Source organism: Sciurus vulgaris (assembly GCF_902686455.1).
Source record: "Sciurus vulgaris genome assembly, chromosome: 8".
In the NCBI taxonomy this organism is placed as follows: domain Eukaryota; kingdom Metazoa; phylum Chordata; class Mammalia; order Rodentia; family Sciuridae; genus Sciurus; species Sciurus vulgaris.
This window is the reverse complement of record NC_136468.1, coordinates 99,896,451-99,918,259: the sequence shown is the minus strand read 5'-3', so window position 1 is coordinate 99,918,259 and position 21,809 is coordinate 99,896,451. Positions and strand designations below refer to the sequence as shown.

Here is a 21,809-nt window from a genome sequence, read left to right as displayed (position 1 = left end):
TAGAAATCTTTCCATCCAAAGAAAGGGTCCACCTTTGTACAAATATTTGCTTTATCTTGATTATAACATGTGGGACTTGTCCTTACACATTGGAAGAATTCTTTAGCCGTTTAGGTGCTTGTAACTAATAAAAAGACTAATACTATTATTTCTTTTTTCTCAAAGTTTGTCTTAAACTCTGGAAGCTGTTTCACTGTTGAAATAGTTCCCCTTTCTTAAGGGATAAATGCTTTTCTGCTTGAGGAGGGGAAATAAGAAGTGAACATGGCAAATAGAGGCTTCCCCGGAATATTATTCAAGCTCTCAGCTTTGCTCAGAGTTTGACATTTCACGCTAGGATAGACCATCCTGGGTTTCTCTCTTCCATTCTCCTGGCTCTGGCAGTTGGGTTAATTTTAAGGATGACTCTGAGGTCACCTTGATTGGGATCATGGGAACTCTCAGATCCCCATAGGTGGATCTGGCACCTTTAACCAGGTCTAGTGCAAGTTGGTCTGGAATTTCTCTGGACTGAGGAGGAAGTGGTACTTTTTATAGATGTTTGCTCCAGATTAAGTCAGCCCAATATATTAAACACAGGAGCAGAAAGAAATAGCAGTGATGGCCAGGATCCACCCTGAATTTGACCCTTGCTGTAAAGGGGTTAACTGGGTTGGAGATTTAGGATAAACTGGATTTAGAAATTGGCAGTGACTTAAAAGTATAATGATGATGTTTCCTATATCAAATCTGGAACACACATGGGCTAAAAAGTAAAGAGATTAAAAAAAAAAAAAAGAAAACCAAATGTAAAGTGTGTGAAAACAAACCTGTTTTTGTAGAATCTGGTGCATGGTCACTGGGCCCATATCCAACTGAGTGTTCAGTATGCACCAGGATAGATCATTTTTGGTGGTTTTTTTTTTTTTTTTTAATTTAGCTTCTTCTTGCTGTTAGTCTGGGTACCTGTGCAAGGGGTTGCTAAATAGGCTGAACAGTCACCATGCATCAACATCATCTTTCTATGACCACTCGTTATAGGAGTAATATGCATCTTTAAAAAAGCTGCCAAGAGTATGATTTAAATATCTTATGTAAACACCCATCTGCTTTTTAGAGCTATTCTCACAGCAAATAATGGATTTACTTACCAAATATTTTTGGAAAAATAAGAAATCATTTGGGAATGTGCAAAGCAGTTTGGGAGAATGGCAGACTTGCAATATGTTGACTTCACTGGGTTGTGGGAAAAGGTGTGAATTACGAATCAGGGATTTCACTTTGTCGCAAGCTCTCACCATCTTTATGTTATGGTTTTCGTATTTCTGGAGCTTTCTATCTGTTCTTTTCTGTCTAAGGATAAAACTTGCAAGCTGGAGGTTTATAAAAAGTATATTAATTTGTATTAGACAAAGGGGAATGAAGGGAAGGGAAGGGGAATGGGAATAGGAAAGACAGTAGAATGAACTGGATGTAACTTTCTTCTGTTCATCTATGAATACATGACCAGTGAAACTCCATGCCGTGTACAATCTCAAGAATAGGAAGTTATACTCCATGTATGTATGATATTGCAAAATACACTCTACTGTCATGTATATCTAAAAGGAACAAATTTTACAAAGTATATTAAAAAACACCAACTCTCCCTGCCCCCCCCAAAAGAAAACCAGCACACAATCAAAACCCAAACCCAAACCTATCTGTTTTAAAAACAGTACACTGTAAATTATTGGACCAAATTGGAACATTTATTAAGTCATTTATTTGATTTTTCTTCTAGACTTTCTGAACAACCAGCTAATAGAAGTTATTTCTACCTCTGATGACTATGAAGGCTAAGCAAGTTTTAACAGAGGGCAAGGTCCAGAGGTGTCATGATGTCCTAACGAGAATACGTATTTGGTCATCTGAGCCCAGATGTGGTGTTCTTTGCATATGAAGATCCTGTTTTCATTAACAAGGCATTAATTTAGCATTCCTTTGCCTGGAATGGGTAAAAAATTTGAATAATATTTTTTGGCATATGGCAGGTTGGCAAATGCTAGGATGAGAGTCTTTGACAATGACATGAGGATTCATTGACTATGACTTTGATCAAAAGTTCTATGATAATGCAAAATAATAAGCAATATATTTTTGGTCTTTGTTCCTGGTTCTTGGTTCCTCCTAAAACTCTTATAATTTAATAAGTAATAGGGATGCTTGGAGCATCTTTTGTTCTATACTTGGACTTTGTCTACAGTTTCTGACGCAGAGCTCTAAATTCCTTGGAATTTCTTTGGTGGAAGGAGCATCTCTTGTTCTAATGAAGTAACTGTTGATGAGATCCTGGATAGCTTCAAGATGGGGGTTAGTCATCAGAAAGACCAAGTTATGATGACAATTTGGGGAGGAGGGCCTGGAGATTGAGTTAATAACCAAGGATGCCTGTGTGATGAAACCTATAAAATTCATGAACTAGGGCTGGGGATATAGCTCAGTTGGTAGAGTGTTTGCCTAGTATGCACAAGGCCCTGGGTTCAATCCCCAGTACCACACACACACACAGACACACACAGACACACACAGACACACACACACACACACACACAAATTCATGAACTACAGGGTTCAGAGACATTCTGGGTTGGTGAACACATCATGTACTGGGAGGTGGCACACCCCAACTCCATGGGACAAAAGTTCCTGCACTCAGGACCCTTCCAGACCTCACCTTGCATACTTCATTTGGCTGTTCATCTGTACCTTTTATCATATCTATTATAAAGAGCTGGTAAACATGTTACCTTGAATTCTGTGAGTCATTATATCACATTATGGAACCAGAGGGATAGGGTTGCTAAATACCTAGGTCATACATACATTCTACCATTTATTCTATTGATGGGTTTTGAGACAGAAGACAAACAACGAACAACATGCTCAGTGTCCATAGTAATAAGCTCAGCAATGGGTTTGTCTGACTCCCAGTGGTATTGCTAGACACTGTCATGCAGAGAAGATTGTAGAGCCAATGTGGGCTCCTAATTCAGGCTCTGTGTTTGAGTTTGGGGTTTCATGATTCACTAGTATGTGATTCTTCAGTTCTTTGTATTTCAGATCACTCATCATTTACTTAGAACTTAGATGTCCCACTGGCCATCATGCAATTGAAATCCCATTTGGCTCATTAAGTAGCTCTGTTACTGATTTCTGAAAAAGATTAAACAATCCTTGTCCAGATTGTGATAAGTGAACAGAGACAAACCACTTCTATGCATTTGTCGGTCCTTCCATCTTCTATCCATTTAACATGTATCAAGTGTTTACCTTGTGCCAAATGCTGTATTAGTGGAGTAGTTTGTACTTTCACATCTAAGATTTTTGTAAGATATTTGACTTTGGTCCCTTTTCCTTCAAGATTGAAATTCAATTCCCAGCCTCCAGAACCGTGAACCAAATAAACGCCTATTCTTTAAAAGTTAAAAAAAAAAAAAAAAAAAAAAATTGAAGTTTAACAGCCTAAGTTTATAGCACTGCTGTTATTTAGAAATGAAACATTCTGTACAAACTTATGCAAAATATTCAATTGGAGCAAAGTCTGAATCTTTTCCTACAACAACCCTATGATTTTTTTTAATTGTGAAAATGTGGATGTAACTAATTTTATTCATGATTTTATTCAGGTAAAACTAGTGTTTCTGGTCCAAATGGAGAGGGGGTTGTATATCTAGACAACCTAAAAATACCAGGCCAGTGGAAAACTCCATATGTTGCCTAAAATTCTGTTCAGTGTTGATGCATCTTTAAGACCAATGTCTTTCCATACTGCCTTGTATGATTTTACCCACAAGCATTTTTTCTGGTCTAAATCATCTATACTGTTGAATATATATTATTATTTTCTTTTTTGGAGGGGTTACTTTGCATTATCATATTTACTCCAAGGTACATGAGAATTCTACTGATTCTGTTATAACAGGCCATTCCTGACACTCGACCAAACACAGATACTCACTTGCACATAACCTTATTTTATGGCACAGTTGCCTATGTAGCACTTTAGCCCCTTAATCTCACAACTGCTGGAATTTTTGTTCCCAGTGAATTGCAATGTGTGTACATGTTCTTTGATTTTAGGTATAAGTAAAAATTGTACTAAAGATAAATAAATGACATTTAAGCAGACCATTGCCCCATTCATCTTAATGTATTTCTATTTGCATGTGTGAAATATGCTATCTTCACCTAGGGACAAATACCATTTCTAAAAATTTTATACGCACACACACACACACACACACACACACACACACACACACAAACACACATAACTCAGGGAGGGAGACTTTGCAGGCTTATTTTATTTTATGAATGATTGTTCAGAGGTTTCCCATCTGATTCCAGCCCATGCAGCTTCCTCCACATGCCACTGGAGGTGGCTCATTGTGCACACACACCCACCCGCCCACAGGCACGCTCTCTTTTATTTCCTCTGACACCTACAAACAGAATGGCAGGAGACTTCAAACACACAGAAAAGCAGCTTGACCCTCCGGCTGAGTGCCTGTTGTTGGTTATTTCAGTTCTGAGCTATCTGGCTCATGCCCTGCAAGCTGATCAGTTTCTACCTTCTGGAGGGACAAGACTGACTCAGCACATCAGGAGCCACTTGGGATGGAGACTGGCTCCTACATGCACTAATCCAGGGGGCCTGTGGCCCACCATCTGGCCCTGGGCAAGGACTACATTGTAATATTGGGTAGCAGTGAGAAAGAGAGAGAGAGAGAGAGACAGAGAGAGAGAGAGAGAGAGAGAGACAGAGACAGAGACAGAGACAGACAGACGCTGCAAATAGGCCACAAGAAGGCAATCATGATTTAAACCGAGCCAGAAAGGATACTTACTGCTGACTAACTGGCCCACGCTCAAAGCTGAAGAAGAGGAGGATGAGGAGGAAGAAGAGGAAGCCTGTCGGACGGGACTTTGAGACATGGATGCTTGGCCGTGAGCCAGGTGCAGAAGATTGCCTTGGGCGGCTGCTTGACCCACTGACGTCTGGGAGGGTTGGTGGAGCTATATGGGGGGTTGTGAAAAAAAAATACACAAATGAATGGAAAATTAGGGGGGAAATGCCAGGAAACGGAAGTTTCATCTGGGCTTGAATCATTTTATTTCCAAGAATATACAGTCTTCTTCTTAGGAGGAGCACAGGACCTGTACCCACAGGCAGGGTTTAAAAAAAAAAAAAAAAAAAAAAAAAAAAAAAAAAATATATATATATATATATATATAATATGTTGCTGCTTGCTTGACAGGTATTTTGTTAGTAATTCTAAATATATTATTAATTCCACACTTGGCTTGCTAGAGCACCCAATTTTCTATACTCCTCAGTCATGACATGTGGCTGGACTCTTTCTTCCTGTTTCTACAATTGCAGCACACTTGACAAGCTTCACGAGTATGTATATATAAAATGCAACACAATTAATTCAGAATGCAAAACTTGAACTGAAAGGTGTGGCCATGCCCCATCATTTTATCTCAGAGAGCTGGTAATTAGAGGAAAGTTCCAATTTAGGCTGAGCATATATGAAAACTTTCTGCTCTCCCATATCCCAGAGTCTGGATGGATTACTGTGGGGTCAATAAAATGCTCTTTGATGTTCTACAGAAAATTAATAGAGAATTGTGGGAGTCAAGATGAAAATATTCCATAACACCCATAGCTCTCAATTGTTCCTTTCTTACTTTTTGCCAGCCACTGTGTCAGGGACATTTGTGCCCTCTCTCATTTAATTCTCACATTAGCCTGTGATATTGTTGCTATTTTGACCCCTCATCTACAAATAGGAAGCTGAGGCACAGAGGGGTTAAAGGATTTTATAGGTTCGTCCAGCTGGCGTGGAGGAGCTGGTCTCTGGGCATATGAAGTGTGGTCCCAGGGTCTGAGCTTATAGTCGCAGTATCACAAGGAAGAATTAATTTTAATTTTTAAAATTTTTTGTGCATCATGAAAGGTTGTCTTTATATCTGTTTATTCATTATTCCTTTACTGGTTATTGCAGGACTGTTGCTATGAGGTTTAGGAGTGACTCAGCTCAGGAGAGGAAGGAAAAAAGGAAAGGGAGATGATTGTAGGTCCTAGGGCCATCTGGAGAGATCCCTCTCCATCCTGTATTGTTCTTCAAGAAATATGGTACTAGGGCAGTTCAGGACCCTAAGCAGGTGGGTAAGTGGCATCAGCAATAGCCACCTTTGTTGACTGAATACATGTGGACTTTTTGGTTAATAGAGTGCTCAGACTCATCATTACACTCACAGAGGTGTAGCAAGGTTTTTTAATAAAAGGGGGCCAGCCTGGGAGCATAATTAGCTGAGGCCCTGAACTCCAGTAGCACCCACAAAACAGACACTAATCTTGGACCATTTTCTCCGTGCCTAAAAGTCAGCCTGGGGTGGTTCAACTTCACATTTATCACTGCTTTTCCATTGAGTATGCTCATAATATGAGTATGCTCATAATTTCATTCAGTTTTGTTGAAATATAATTCACATGTAGTAGAATACACCCTTTTCCAACACAGGTTTCATGAGTTTTGTCAAATGAATGTACCTGTGAAATCTCAACAAACAAGACAGAAAACTTTCTTATCATGCCACAAAGTTCCCCTTGTCCTTTGCAATCAATTCCCCCTAACTTTCTGTCCAGACAGTCACTGTTCTGCTTTCTGTCCCTGTGAATTTATTTTTGGCATGATTCCAGAAATAGAAGCATACAGCTCATACCCTTGGTGGATCTGGCTTCTTTTGCTTGGATTGCTGTTTTCATCCTTTTTGTGGGATGCATCGCTAGCTCATTCTTTTTTATTGCTGTTGTTTATCCATTCTATGTTGGTAGGCATTTGGGTTACTTCCATTTTAGGGCATGGGGATATGATAAAAAGAAGCTGTTATAAACATTCATGTTCAAGCCTGTGTGTCTACTTGTGTTTTTGATTCATTTATAAAAATGCCCAGGACTGGAATTACTGGATCATATTGTGAATGTATGGCAAACATTCGAAGAAATTCCAAAACTGATTTCCAAAGCGGTTGTACCATTTTCTATCTCCACCAGCAATCCAGGAGAATTCTAGTTGTTCCCCATCATTTCCAACACCTGGGATCATCAATCTGTTTAATTTTCTACAGTATTTTTAGCCATCAAATTAACATATACCTTCCAACTATTGTTAGTAAGGGGCTACCTTGTAAATATGCTTAGGAACTATATCAACCCTCTGTTCCCCCCTTGATAATGGTTAATAGTGACTCCTCTAACTCAATTGCTATTCTTCTGCTGCAGATGAGCCTGTTATGATTATGATAAAAAAACAACTGGTCCAAGGTCCTGTGGGTTGCTGAACATTAGGATCCAAGCTCCCACTCCATAGTTTAGGGCTCTTCTCAGATTATTAGCCTCTTCTTCCCATGGAATTGCCTGCAGTTACATTTCAAGTGAACACCCTTATTATTATTCAGCTACTCTAAATGGAGGTTACATTGTGATCCAGAGATGAGTAGGATGGTTATAGGAACCCACATTAATATGCATAAAGCATTTGCCTAAGGTAATTAGCCAATCTGCTGAGCACATAATCAACAATTGAATCCAGTAAATTTTATACTGTAGGGACACATATTAAAGATTAAATATATTTTTAATTTACTTAATAAAATGTGATGGATATTTGCTTGTCAATCTACCCCCTCTAACCTATTGAGTTGTCCTTCTGAAGACTAATACTTGGCAAAAGCTGTTTATAGTTTTGAGTTACTTAATCATGAACTAGTTTTCAGTTTTACCATTCCATTAATGTTTTATTGGCTCTGGGTATGGTAAACTACCATCAAGGAACTGGATAAGACAATAATCAATTTGAATAGTTCTTCCTTAGATACGACTCGGTAAGGAAAAAATTACTAGGTTGAAATCTCACTTAGGTGTCACTAAGGCAAGCTAGGGCTTATGCATGAAACTACGCAGGAGAAAAATTTGAGAGGAAAACAAAATAGCTTTTTAAAGAATGTGTTTCATGTTTACACAGTCAAAGGGAGAATGTAATCTACAATTTCTAGGAATCTGAGAAAGATGCTTTTTTCCCAAAGTAAATAATAACTTCTTTTTAGGACACTGGAGTCCTGAATTCTCTCTGGAGTTCAACCCGACATCTCAGAGAAACTATAAAGGTTTTTAACAGTTCTTACTTTCCAGGAATCAAGAAGATTGTATAATCAGTAGCATCATAATGAGCCAGCTGCCAGTATAGACACAGGGTCTGTTAATTGTAGACATGCTTGTAAGCCTAGGCAAAATAGCCTGCTGTACATGCCACATCAGCCTAGAGGTGACCTCTCCTTCACAAATTCTTCCCCCAGAAAAAGAGGATGATAGAGGCATCATTTTTTTTTTAATCATTCATTCCTCAAACTGCAATTCTTTCAGGTCTGTGAAACACAGCACTCTGTGTTTGATGTTCTCAGTAATTTTGATGTGTTCTTTAGCCACTTATCTTTAAAACATTTATCAAATATAAAAAGACAAAGCAGAGATTTAAATTATTTCATGAAACAACTCTGGGGTTTAATATGAAAATTTTACTGGTTTTAAATAAGCTGCAGAAGAAAAATGTTATTTGATTATTTTTTAGATATTGATAATTGTGAAAGGTCACATGTAGTTTCTTTGCATAATTATTGGCAAAAGAAATAGGCGAATAAATCCTAAAATATAACTGGCCACAAACATTGAAATACTTTGCCAAAAGAAAATGCAGGAAGTTGGGAATAAAAGGAGGCATGAAGGAAAGCTTATTCCTTTTTCATCCTATGGGGACAGGGAAACTTAGAAGCTTCTATGAAGGTAGTTCTTTTGTTACACTGACTTAATCTTGAAAGACCAAATCTAAAGCTACCATTTATTGGTTGCTTCCTTTATGTTCTTACATGCATTATTTTTAATCCTGTCAATAACCCTCTTTCTAGGTGCTGGTGATGTTGTTATAGAAGAGGAATGGAGATTTAAAAAGATGAAATAACTTACCTGGTACAACACAGCTAGTATGAATCTGGGTAAGTCTGACTCAAAAGCTACCATGCCTCCCTGCTCTCAATTCAGGTCTGTCATTGGAGATGAGAGGATGCAAGTCAGGAAAATGGCAGGGAGCTCTAGTTGGGAAGTGTGGCAACAAATGAGATGGGTTCAAACAGATGGATCATGGCGAGCTACACTTCAGAGTTGATCATCCCTAGTGTGGATCATCATGACCTAACCATTTGAACACATCTCACTTGCTTTTTTTCTAATATGAAATTTAAAATATTTTTCTAGTTTAGAAATTATTCTCTACAGGTCCAAAATTATTTAAATTTTCTTATTCTTAAGAAAATGTGACACTCTCAGGCGATTAGAGGCTAGTCCAAAAATTTATTAGGATTTTTGTGTCGTCTGAAGACACATCTCAGATGGAGTTGCCTATGAATTGTTCTTTACCCAATATAATTAATTCTGGTTTTCTGTAGTACTCCAACTTCTTTTTCTTAGCACTATATCCTTTTTTATATCACTGCATTTCCTATTTACTCACTACACCCACTAGACTGCCAAAGGAACTGGAGTTTACCTGTGTCTGAGTTCACATAATCACTTTCTCGCCCTGTTTTGAGCTGTGAACCAGGTGCAAATAGACGGTAGCATGGGGAGCCAGCACACAAGGACAGGGAAGGGACAGTTCTCGTTAGCCAGAGGAGGGAAGGTGTCCATCCCACACATGGAATGACAGACAGAGAGGATAAGACTCAGAGGCTGAAAAGCTTTATGCTTCCCGCTGGCTCTCACAGACTGGCTCTCTTGGTTTGTTTGTATTGGTTGGCACTGCCAGGGTGTTTCATATATTCAATAAAAAGAGATTGGAATAGCAGCACACAGGAAAGATTTTCTTGATTCTCTGTGCCACTGCTCTCCATGTATCTTTCATGTGCGATGTAATATATCCTTAATAATGTTTTAGTTTCTGGAATAAATCATCTTCCAATTAAACTTCTGATTGATATAAAAATAAGAGGGTGTACCAAGTGTCTTGGAAAATGGTATAAAATGCAGAATGTGCTAGACAAATTGGGAAAGGAAATGCCTATAGACAGTAAAATTCAAATGGGATTAAATGTAGAGAAATACATTTGGGGGGGGGGACCCAAAACCTTTCCAAACCTGAAGGCAAAAGGGAGAAGGTCTTGCCTTATGTAACTATGCCAGGGAGTCAGGATGAAGCAGAGGTGGAACCCTCCATGTGGTACAATGGACACAGTATCAGCCCTGAGAGGCCCACAGCCAGAGCATCTGGGAAAGGCATTGGGACTCTTGTTCCCTTCCTGCACAGGCTGGCATTATTTTGAATGATGCATATCTTAGAATAGTTGGAAGAGAAATTAAATCCATGGCTTCAATATTTAGCTTCATCAGAATCACCTGGAGGTTTATGAAAAAACAGATCACTGCATCCTATCCCCAGAATTCTGATTCAGTTTGGAGTTTAGGTCGGGGGAGGGGTCAGAGAATTTGTATTTTTAACAATTTGCATTTCTTCAACAACTTCTCAGGTGCTGCTGCTGCTCCTGGTGATTGGGGAACCACACAGGTTTTGGAAGGAACTTCTCTTGGAAAGAGGATAAAGAGAGTGGATTTATTATGTCTAGACAAGAGAAGCCAGAACCCAGATATAATAAGAACTTTTACTAAATTGAAGGATATAATGAATTCCTGAGTCTTATTGAGAAGTTTGCTCTTCTGTACGCAGGATAAGAGTGTAGGTATTAAATTTGCTGAATGATTTGAAGTTGACAGGGGATAATCTTCCTTGAAGAAGTTTTAGAGACTGGAACATGATACCAGGGGGGGACTAACTATATTTGTGGGAAATTTAAAATAGCAAGGAGGAAGCTGTTTTGCAGCATTTTGGAAACTTATTATTTCTAGCTGTATTCCATGACTCTGAACTGTCTCCTTAACCTAAGTGGGAATAAGGGCCCCACACAGAACCTCCTTTCTGGAGATGGGGTTGGGGTAAGTAGGTCGGATATGCCAATGGCCTCAAGAAAAAGAGAGAAAGTGGTGTCCCTTATGCCAGGTGCTGTGAGGATGTGAAATAGTGAGGAGAAGTAGAATGAGAGAAGGACTTAGTGGAGATGCCCCAAGACAGACAGAGATGACCAAGGCAGTTATAGATGAGCATGGAACATACAACAGAACACATGACAGAATGGGAGTTAGGTTTTGATACAGAGCAGAAAATGGGGGATTAAATGCAGTTGAGATAATGAAGTGGGAGAGTGGAAAAAGGAAGGGGTTGAAGTTTGGGAAAGAGACAGAGAAGACAGTACTGGATGGAAGGTCTTCCAAAGCTCTCCAGTAGGCACTAATTTAGGACATACTGGCAAATGACAGAAGACAGTGGAAAGACACAGAGTGCCTGGGCTGAGTGTCTGGAAGCACAGCTCCAGGATGCTGGTCCCCTAGACAGTGAGATGTGACAATTCAGAAGCAATTAAAGGAAACATAATTGACTGAGTCCCCCACCATGGGCTGGGGCTGGACCTATGTGGGATGAGGCTGAATCAGCCTGGCCTCCACCTTTCAGGTGTAGACCTCGAATGATGGTACAGTCTGTTAAAAATGCATGGAGTGTGGAGGAAAAGAGGGAGAAGGGAGAAGCATAGGGATGCTTCACAGAGAAAGGATTCCCAACAGTGGATCCAGATCCCAAAGGATGGATGATCAGGATCTTCCCATTCAGGGAAGGTTGGAAGGCATTCTGGGGCACAGAATATGCAGAAAGCATAAACCATTGTCCGCTGAACTTGGAAGGAATTGAGAAGGTGAGGTCAAAGAGGTGAGATGCTGAGATACATGGCTAGAAGGTCAAAGGTCTGCTTTGTTTTGGGATCACCCTGTGGGGAAACCCCTGTACCATTTTAGATCACTTGTGGGTAGAAATGCCTCATTGACATGTCTTGTGAGTGGTTCCAAGAAAAAACTGGAAGACAGTAACTCGAGCCAGTGCTAAGAAGGGAGGCTTATTTTTTAAAAAATTGATAAATGAGTATATTTTTGTATTTACTTGAAAAAAAAGATGAATTTGGATAAGCAAACAGCATTTTAAGAGAATTAATTTAAACAAGCCACTTGCTATTGACTTTCTATGAGCACCAAGATTACTTTTTGAAGAAAAATTGAGGGACTTCAAGGATGGTGGTTTCCAAGAATTGTAGCTAGGATATTTAATTTTTGAAAAATAAATTTCAATACTATGATTTTCCAACTTGTATTTTTCCTTTCAACTATCTTTACCTCTTCATGATCCTAAAATCTCTCCTTAATTTTTGTTAGTATTTAGTCAAAGGAAGAAGAAATATGCACAAAATTGGTGTCTATGTAACTTATGAAGAAACTATTAGTTCATAGTAGACAATCAGGGGAAGGCAGACCAGGAAACTGGAAGCCATTCTCTAACATTAGGTCTGTTGTCACAAGTGTCAACAGTGTAGAATAAAAGGTTACTTTTGAGTAATTTTTAAGTAAAAAATTACTTAATATGTTCATATTAAGTAATTTTTTCATGTGCATAGATTTTAATTCTTTTTCATCTAGTCCTTTTCTGACTTATTTTCTCATGTTGCTCCCCAAGAATCTCTGATATGATACTATGGAAGCTATATCCATCCAGGGCTGCTGGGTTCTGATATATTTGTTTTTAAATAGTTTGTTTTTCAGACAATAACTGCAGATTTTTCTTAACCTATCATCAGAGGAATAAATTATCAATAGTGATAGATAATCCATTCTTAGATTTTATTCAGGCCCTTTTAGTTAACTATAAGCAGATGACAAACAAATGAAGGATGTAATTATTTTTTAACATTAAAATTAATCCTTGGTCCTTCAGTCCTGTGATTTACTCTGTGAAAGTGGACTTCCTTTTGAGTATGGGTTAGGGGACTCTCTATTCCTATAATTTATGACATATTTTTACTATCAGTGCTAAGCTCTGTGAGATTTATCATAAATCACTTGAAAAAATAAATTGAGAAACTTCTCCACTGGATGATAGAAATTCTCTTTTTAAAGAGTTTGTCCATATTATATTTCTTCAATTTAAAGAGTAATACTTAAAGAAAAAAATTGAAAACCATTATTTTTATACGTCTGGTTCTGAGCCTTTTACTTTTTTTAAAAAATTTTTTATAAATTAAAAAAAAATTTTTATTGTAAACAAATGGGATACATGTTGTTTCTCTGTTTGTACATGGCGTAAAGGCATACCATTTGTGTAATCATAAATTTACATAGGGTAATGTTGTTTGATTCATTCTGTTATTTTTTCCCTTCCCCCCACCCCTCCCACCCCTCTTTTCCCTCTATACAGTCCTTCCTTCCTCCATACTTGCCCCCCTCCCTAACCCTAACTCTAACCCTAAGACTAACGCTACCCTCCCCCCATTATATGTCATCATCCACTTATTAGCGATATCATTCTTCCTTTGGCTTTTTGAGATTGGCTTTTCTCACTTAGCATGATATTCTCCAATTTCATCCATTTGCCTGCAAATGCCATAATTTTATCATTCTTTATGGCTGAGTAATATTCCATTGTATATATATATACCACAGTTTCTTTATCCATTCATCAATTGAAGGACATCTAGGTTGGTTCCACAGTCTGGCTATTGTGAATTGAGCAGCTATGAACATTGATGTGGCTGTATCTCTGTAGTATGCTGATTTTAAGTCCTTTGGGTATAGGCCAAGGAGTGGGATAGCTGGGTCAAATGGTGGTTCCATTCCAAGTTTTCTAAGGAATCTCCACACTGCTTTCCAGAGTGGCTGGCCTTTTACTTTTTGACTCTGGGAATTTTATGATCTTCAGATTCACAGTCTGGAACTCAGACTTGCACATCTGTTGATTCATCCAACTTGCTAACTTTTCTAGTGTTCTAAAGTATTTCAACCAGAGCTGATGACAAGAAAGGATGCCATTCATTATTTTCATCATTTCCCTGATATTTCTGATCAGATTCACCATTGGTTCCTTGGTTGTTCTGGGACTAGGTTAGACCTCTGGCACATTCCTTGAACAAGAGGCCTCTTGGTGCTTGCCGTGACTCAGGAACTGAAGGTCTTTCCACATCTCTTTTTTCAGCTATGCTCATGTGTTTGCTCACTGTGCATGCACATACATGAGAGGGACATGCACATACATGAGAGGGACATGCACATACATGAGAGGGACATGCACATACATGAGAGGGACATGCACATACATGAGAGGGACATGCACATACATGAGAGGGACATGCACATACATGAGAGGGACATGCACATACATGAGAGGGACATGCACATACATGAGAGGGACATGCACATACATGAGAGGGACATGCACATACATGAGAGGGACATGCACATACATGAGAGGGACATGCACATACATGAGAGGGACATGCACATACATGAGAGGGACATGCACATACATGAGAGGGAATCCACTGTCAGACATTGTAGTTGATGTGGATTGGATTTGCAAGGTATTCTCCCAAGAAGCTGGCTGTTTTTCTTTAATTTCCAGTTGTGAGATCTCTGATTCTACAGTGAAGAGGACGGGCAAAGGTGGTAGTTAGACCTGCAGAGGTTCATTGGTCCCCTCAGTAGTAACGAGTTTTTATTCCAAGGGCCGTCAGGCACAGTGTGAGAAAGCCCTGGAGTTGTGTCTGGGCACATGAGAGGAACAGTGGACATGAATTACTGATGGCTACTATGGGCAAGGAGTGAAGGAGTGCCACCATTTCTTGGTTAGGCCCTTCTCCTAGAGCAAAAATTGCAATGCCTCAAATCTGGAGCTATAATTTTATGTAACAGCAGTAGTCTATCACCCACACACCCACCTTTGAAATTCAAGGTGAGAGTGAGAGCTACTTTATGTTAAATGTTAATGATTTCTAACTAATTCATCGCTTTTTGGAAATTTACAACTTGCCTTTGCCAACAGAAATAATTTTTAAGCATACTGTATGAAAAGAGGCAGATCTCCTCATTTTCCTTCCTAGGGATAATTATGAACATAGTTGGGAGGTTTAAAAGGACATGAAAGATAGAGAATCTGGCTTTACTTGGGGAATCCTTTAGAAGGTAGAGAATCAAACAGACCCTTGTAAATAGTAAAAGAATTTAGCCATTTGAGAGACACGGGGAGGGAAAGTCCTTAATGGCAGTTTGGTAGGAAATGCTTCACTGCGTTGGATCTAATGGAAAAGGAAGAGGGTGATGCCTGGGAATCCTGGCTCACTAACCTAGACGCTGTCTCCAGGAAGTGTACTCAGACCTGACTCTCTTTTTCCTGTGTTGATCTCCTCAGGACACTAGCGACAGGCCTCAGGCAGGTATTTGTATACATCTTTAATGAACACGCATCTCCCTTCCTAGAGTGTAAACTCCCTGAAGGGAGGGCTCCTGTTGTCTTGACCACCAACACAGCTTAGCTTCCTGGCGCAGTGCTTGACACATGGTAGGTGGTCCATAAATATTTTTATTAAACAAACTTTTAAGTTAGATCTTAATTGAACAAGCAAATGGATTTTCCTTGTGGCACTCATAGCCTCTGAGTGCCACCAAGAATGGACTGTTTTTGTAATTAGATCAGAAGCCAAATGGAGACAATGGTTGGAGTCTGTGGAAGGATTTTTCTGTATTGTTGTAGTTGAATTATGATATTGTGGTGTTCACCTTCCCTTTCCTTTGTAATTTACTTCCTTGCCAACTGCTTTATATTATTGTTTCCCAATAACACACAAAGCCATCTGCTTGGCCATGCACTTGCTGCTGGTGTTCAACATTCCCTTCCACCATCTTTCTTTTTTTTTTAGTGTACACTCCAACTTTAAATCTGGGTCTTAGCTGTGCCCGTCTCTTATTTCTTGACTTGCCCATTAAACAGACTACTTGTTCCAAAGTGTTTAAAACAGAGAAGACCCGCATTTTAAAACATTAAAACAAAGAAAGAACAATTGCTCATTCTTTGCTGTACCTGATTCCGGCTCTGCAGCATTTAATACTTGTCCATGTCCTACTTTTTTGAAACTCTTGGGTGTTCTTGGGTACTGTTGCTCCAGGTTCCTCTCCATACCATACCATAACTTCTCTTCTCCTTCCTCTTCTATCTCCTCTTTCCTCTTCGATCCTTTAAGAGTTGATGTTCCAAAGATGATGTCTGGCTCTTCCCTCCATCATCCCTTGCTCCTCATGCTTTCTCTGCTGTTTCATTTATTTTCAACTACAACAAATGTACTCAAGACTTCTAGATCTGGCTTTCCTGTCCTGAGCTCTTGTGTGATTCCAGACTTATTTTCAGCTGTCTAGTATCCACTCTCTTTAATTCTTGCTCCTGTTTTTACTATCATCTCCTCAATGGCTAGTTTACAACAGAAATTTTATCACTTTAACCTTCATAACGCTATCAGAATTGTTTTCCTGGAAAAGAAAATAAAGCTGAACATGCCATTCTCCCTTTTTAATGCCTGTTATAAAGTCCCAAGAGGGCAGGGTAAAACCTCATTGTCACAATCATCACCAACATCACAACTAAATTAGTGCTTGCTCTGGCCAGGCATTACTCTATCCCCTTCAGATGTGTTAACTCATTTAACCCTCATAAGCACCCTGTGAGATAGGTGCTGGTGCATCTCCATTTCACAGATGAGGAAACCAGGGCACCAAGAGACAGGCAACATGTTCAGGATCACCCAGAGTCAAAGTCCACCCAGGACCATCCTTATACTCCAGTCACCTGAATCTGTCTCCTGCTTTTCAACATCCTGTCCCCTTTCCCATTGCCCTACCTCTGTGCCTGCTGTTCCCTCTGCTTGGAATGCTGTTAACCCTTCATTTGCCTGGTTAACTCTTGCCCAGTGGTTTCCAAGCCATTTTCTCTGGGAGGACTTAAAACTCTGCGTGCAAAGTTGTTCGCTACCATCTCTGTGGTTATACCTGACCTGCTATAGGTTATTCTCCACTTTATTGTGCAATATGGTATGTGTGTATGTGCGTGTTTGTGTCCTCTACGAAATTATTAGTTCCTTAATATCAGAAAGCATTTTTTTAGGTCTGTTTCCTAGAATTTAGCAGGAGCCTACTATCTATTAGGTTATCAAAAAATATTTGTCAGTGGAACCTATTAGCCAGGAACTCCATGAGGCCAGGAACCATGTTTATCTTCTTCAGTGCTGTATACCCAGCCTCCACCATAAATACAGAGGAAGTGCTCAATTAATATTTGAATGAAAATATGAACTGATTCATCATGGTTTTAGCAAAATCAATCAAACACAACTTCCTATTTTTCATTCCCTCATTTGAAGGCAGTAATGCCAGCAGCATCAACTCGGGTGCTCTTGGTGTTTAATAATTTTATTCATTTGCACTTAAAGTGTAAATACTCTGTTTCATTTTGAGCTCATTTAAGAATATCTGAAAATTAAATATAGATGAATACAAACACATCTCAATTGATTTTTAGGCTACTGCCTTTGTTTATAATATATTGTTTCTATTTTTATATCAGAGAGCAATTTAGTTATCACCTATATTCTAAGAATGAAAAATAAAGCTGTGTGTTATTTTCTAAGTATTGGTATGTTAGGGTTAGTGAGATTAAATATTTTGTAATGTAAGAATCACTTTTCATTGAGACCAAAATGGAAAAGGGAGGTAAAGAGAGGTGTCTGGTCGGCATGGCATTCTTTGTGTGGGAACTTTACCTGCTGGCCTGGTTTGATGGGGGAGAGCGTGATGCCCTGGGTGTTGATCACAGGCAGGATCTGGTTCCCGATGACTGTGGCGATGATCTGGCCCTGGGCATTTGTCAGGAGCTGGGGGGTGATAGGCTGTACTTGAAGGCCCTGAGTGCCACTTGCTGCTTGGCTCGATGGCCCTGGATTAGGCATCAGTGGAATAGTTCCAATAATCTGTAAAAGATAAATCCAAACTTGAGGAGCTTGGCTCAGTTCAGGGTCTATACATGTACCAAAGATCACATGGTACCCTGGACCTTGTAGGATGCTTTCCACGAGTAGGTCAGAGGGGTATGAGGTTGTGAAAAAAAGCAGCAGGGAATGAGTATTCCAAAGAGAGATAAGTCCACATAGACTGAGCTCACCAGGGGAAGGGAAAAGTATCTTATTTAAAATTAAAGTCAAAGCAATGATAAATGCATAAACATGCAATTTCTGCCAGGAGAGTATAGACATCTACTTCCTTTCAGAACCAGGGAGTGGATGGATTTCTCAGCAGCCAAAGCTCTTGCCCACTGGAGGACTACATCTTTCCCCCACAAGGGGTCCACATGTGCTGACCCCTGGGGGCTCCCCTTCCATAGTCTGCTCCCTGACATTCTTTCCTCTGTCCTGTATCTCTTTCAATGTTGGGGTCTGCTTCCTGACATTGCCAGCAGCATTTGGGGCTTCAAGCATCCTGGTGCACTTGGTGGTTGAGAGCTCAGTCTTTGGAAACAGGGGGACAGGATTGCACCCAGCTATGCCACCTGCCAGCCATGTCACGTGTGTCAATAGACCTAAGCGTTTTGAAGGCCTGAGAAAATCAACATTATAAATAAATGTTTGAAATTCTTAGAGATGAAGAGACTCGGAGGAGTGACATCAGAAAAAAAAAAAAACATGCATTTTAAATGGGAAGGGGAGCTAAAGATTAGGGATTTGGGCCTCTGTGAAGGTGAGAGGGCAGGTTTTCCTGTGCATCTGCCTGTGGCTTCAGTGAGTAAATTGAGGGGACTGACTTTGGGAGGGGTTTGCTGGATCTAATTGCTGTGGAAGGAGGGAAGGCACCACAGATGGGAGCAGCAAAGGTCCAGGGTGTCCACAGACTCAGGAAATAAAGATATTATTCATACATTGTTAAGAAGAGGTTTAATCTGTAAAAACCAAACTATGATGTGTTTCCAAATACTGTGGACTTTTCTAAGGGGAATCTCGAGGGCTTGCTATGTACATGGTTTTTCTCCCATGTTTTCTGGGTCATTGTTAAAGGTTGCTCCTCAATTGACCTGGCCTGTGGGTCACCAAGACAACATAATAATAATAATAATAATAATAATAATAAAAATAATAATAATAATAATAATAATACCTCAGAGAGTTCTTCCACATGTATGATTTCATTTCATTCTGTATTCTTCTAACAACTCTATGAAGTGGGTATAAGTCATGTCTATTTCATAGATAAAGAAGCAGAGGTGTAGGGAGGTAAATGAACTCAGTGGAGTCACTTAATGGAGTTTGTAGGTGACAGGTGGAACTGAAATCTGGGTGTGGCTGACTCCCAAATAATTGTTTTTCCCTTTGATTCTTGGATCCCCTCCCCTGGAAGTACCAGCTTCGAGATAATGTTCACATCCTGGTTGCAATTTCCCTCTAGGTGATAATCTACTTGTGGACTCGGTTTATAAATAATACCATTTCCTACTCCCACAGCACCCACCCAGGGCTTTGAAGGTAGTTTCTCAGTAAATACTTCCTCAATGAGTAGTTATTAGAGTCAGCTACCACTGGGACTCCAGATGCAACCCAGAACCACAGGAGAACCACAAGACCACATTATTTGAGGGTAGGTCATGCTGGAGAAAGCCCCCTCCTCACGTGGCCACTGCTTCCACCTCAGAAATCCCTGAGGGATGGCTCTAATGGAGGAGCTGTGCGAATATCAAGTATCAATGGCAGTTGTCAATGGACACTGATAAAGGTCAAGTAATTACTCTAAGAGTGGTCAGTCATCCCTAAGGGAGTTTCCAGGCCTGTAGTCTCCCCCAGCATAGCTGCCATTCCACACAGCAGCATCAGCCGTGAACACGATCCCAGCGCAAGCAAGGTCAGGAGAAGTCCACATCAATAGATCACAGCACATAAGTACTTCATTGATGAGTAGTCTTGCATTAAGCTGCCCAGGATTCAAAGACCAATTCCTGTGACCCCCCACAGGTGATGGGGAACAAATCTCCTGTTCCAGGCTACTTTGGATAACTTCCTTTTTCATGCACGTATAGTGAAAACTCAGCAAACAACCTACCCACTCTGGCTGCCCTCAGTGTCTCACAGACCTGTTCCATTGGATTGGCCTGAGCTGAAAGCCTGTGAATGCTGGATGCATTTAGGAGGCAGAGTTGGTGGGTTCTATTTTAGGCAAGATGTCAGTGTGTTTAGGAGTCTGTGGGAGTAAGTAGCCTAAGAGAATGCCTCAGAGTGAGGCACAGCACTTGACAGTTACAGAACACACTGTGATGAAAGAGAAGCATTCTGCCCCGGGATGATTGACAGGAGTCTGTGCTACCTCCGTGGTAACGAGATGCGCTTTCTGGGTGAAAGAAGAGGCAGAAAGGCAAATGCAAACGACTCACCAGCCTCTCCTCTAAGTACAGCCTCACTTTCCAACGCTGAGCTGCGACATCACTAAAACATGTGCCACTTATGTCCTTCCCAGCTCTCCTCTCTTTTTTCCTAGGTGTTAGCATCACATATCAAGGATAGGACAACAGTAGTGTCAGACCCAGAGGAATCTGTAATGGCCTGACTGAAGGAGCCCTTTAATAAAAGGAGTTTGCCTGTGAGGTGAAGGGCAGGGGCAGGAGCAGGTGGAGAGTCAGGAAACCTCGTTGAAGCTACACATTTCTCATTTTTCTCTCCCTTTCAGGGATGTTGGGATCACCATCTCAGCATGCCAAAAACTTGGCAGTGCATTGTGGGGAATTTTGTCATATTCTGCAAGGAATCACAATATGCTGGTTTTAATTTGCTCTCTTCCATTGAAGGGTAGAGATGATCACAGACTGGATTGTCTAAAAATCTTCTGATGAGCCTACTTTGCTAAGGCTGGCTCTGATTCCTGTTAACATCTCTACATATTAAATCAGAATTCTGCTATGGACTTTGATTTCACAGCGATTAGATTGCCACAAGAAGCTGAGAGGTGCCCAGGTGGCAAAGATCTGAGATTCAATATAAGTTGTCTGTTTTACCAGTGGAGGTTGTATTTTAAACTAAGGCCTTTTGGCAAGAGTCAATAAATGGAATGGCATCAAATTAAAAAGTTTCTGCAAAGCAAAGAAAACAATTAGGAATGTGAAGAGAGAACTTATAGAATGGGAGAAAATCTTTGTGAGCTACTCTTCTGACAGAGGATTAATATTTAGAATGTATAAAGAGACCAAAAAAACTTTACACCAAAAAATCAATAACCCAATTAAATAAATGGGCAAATGAATTAAACAAATACCTCTCAAAAGAAGAAAAATAAATAGCCAACAAATATATGAAAAAATGTCATTAGAAATTAGGGAAATGCAAATCAAAACTATACTGAGATTTCATCAGTCAGAATGGTGGCCATCGAGAATACAAATAATAAATGCTAGACAGGATGTGGAGAAAAAGGAACACTTTTACTCTGTTGATGGGACTCTAAATTAGTACAGCCACTATGGAAATCAGTATAGACTTCAAAAACTAGGCATGGAACCACCATATGCTCCAGCTATACCATTCCTTAGTATTTATCCTAAAGAATTAAAGTCATCATACTATAGTGACACATGCATACCCATGTTTGTAGCAGCACAATTCACAATAATCAAACTATGGAACCAGCCATTCATCCAGTGATAGATAAAGAAAATGTGGTGTATATACACAATGGACTCTTACTCAGCCATAAAGAAAAATGAAATTGTCATTTGCAGGAAAAAGACTAG

At 39.8% G+C, this 21,809-nt stretch overlaps 1 protein-coding gene across 6 annotated transcripts in view; it reads right to left on the bottom strand.

The window, feature by feature from the left end:
• POU6F2 (POU class 6 homeobox 2) overlaps positions 1 to 21,809 on the bottom strand; it is a gene marked incomplete at its 5' end in the record, with an annotated part of 470,230 nt that overhangs the window by 12,111 nt on the left and 436,310 nt on the right. For all 6 annotated transcript variants that reach the window (XM_079151761.1, XM_079151758.1, XM_079151760.1 and 3 more), the window contains 2 exons: positions 4,869 to 5,037; positions 17,812 to 18,018. In XM_079151761.1, the coding sequence (XP_079007887.1) occupies positions 4,869 to 5,037; positions 17,812 to 18,018 (376 nt within the window). The remainder of the gene's footprint in view (positions 1 to 4,868; positions 5,038 to 17,811; positions 18,019 to 21,809) is intronic.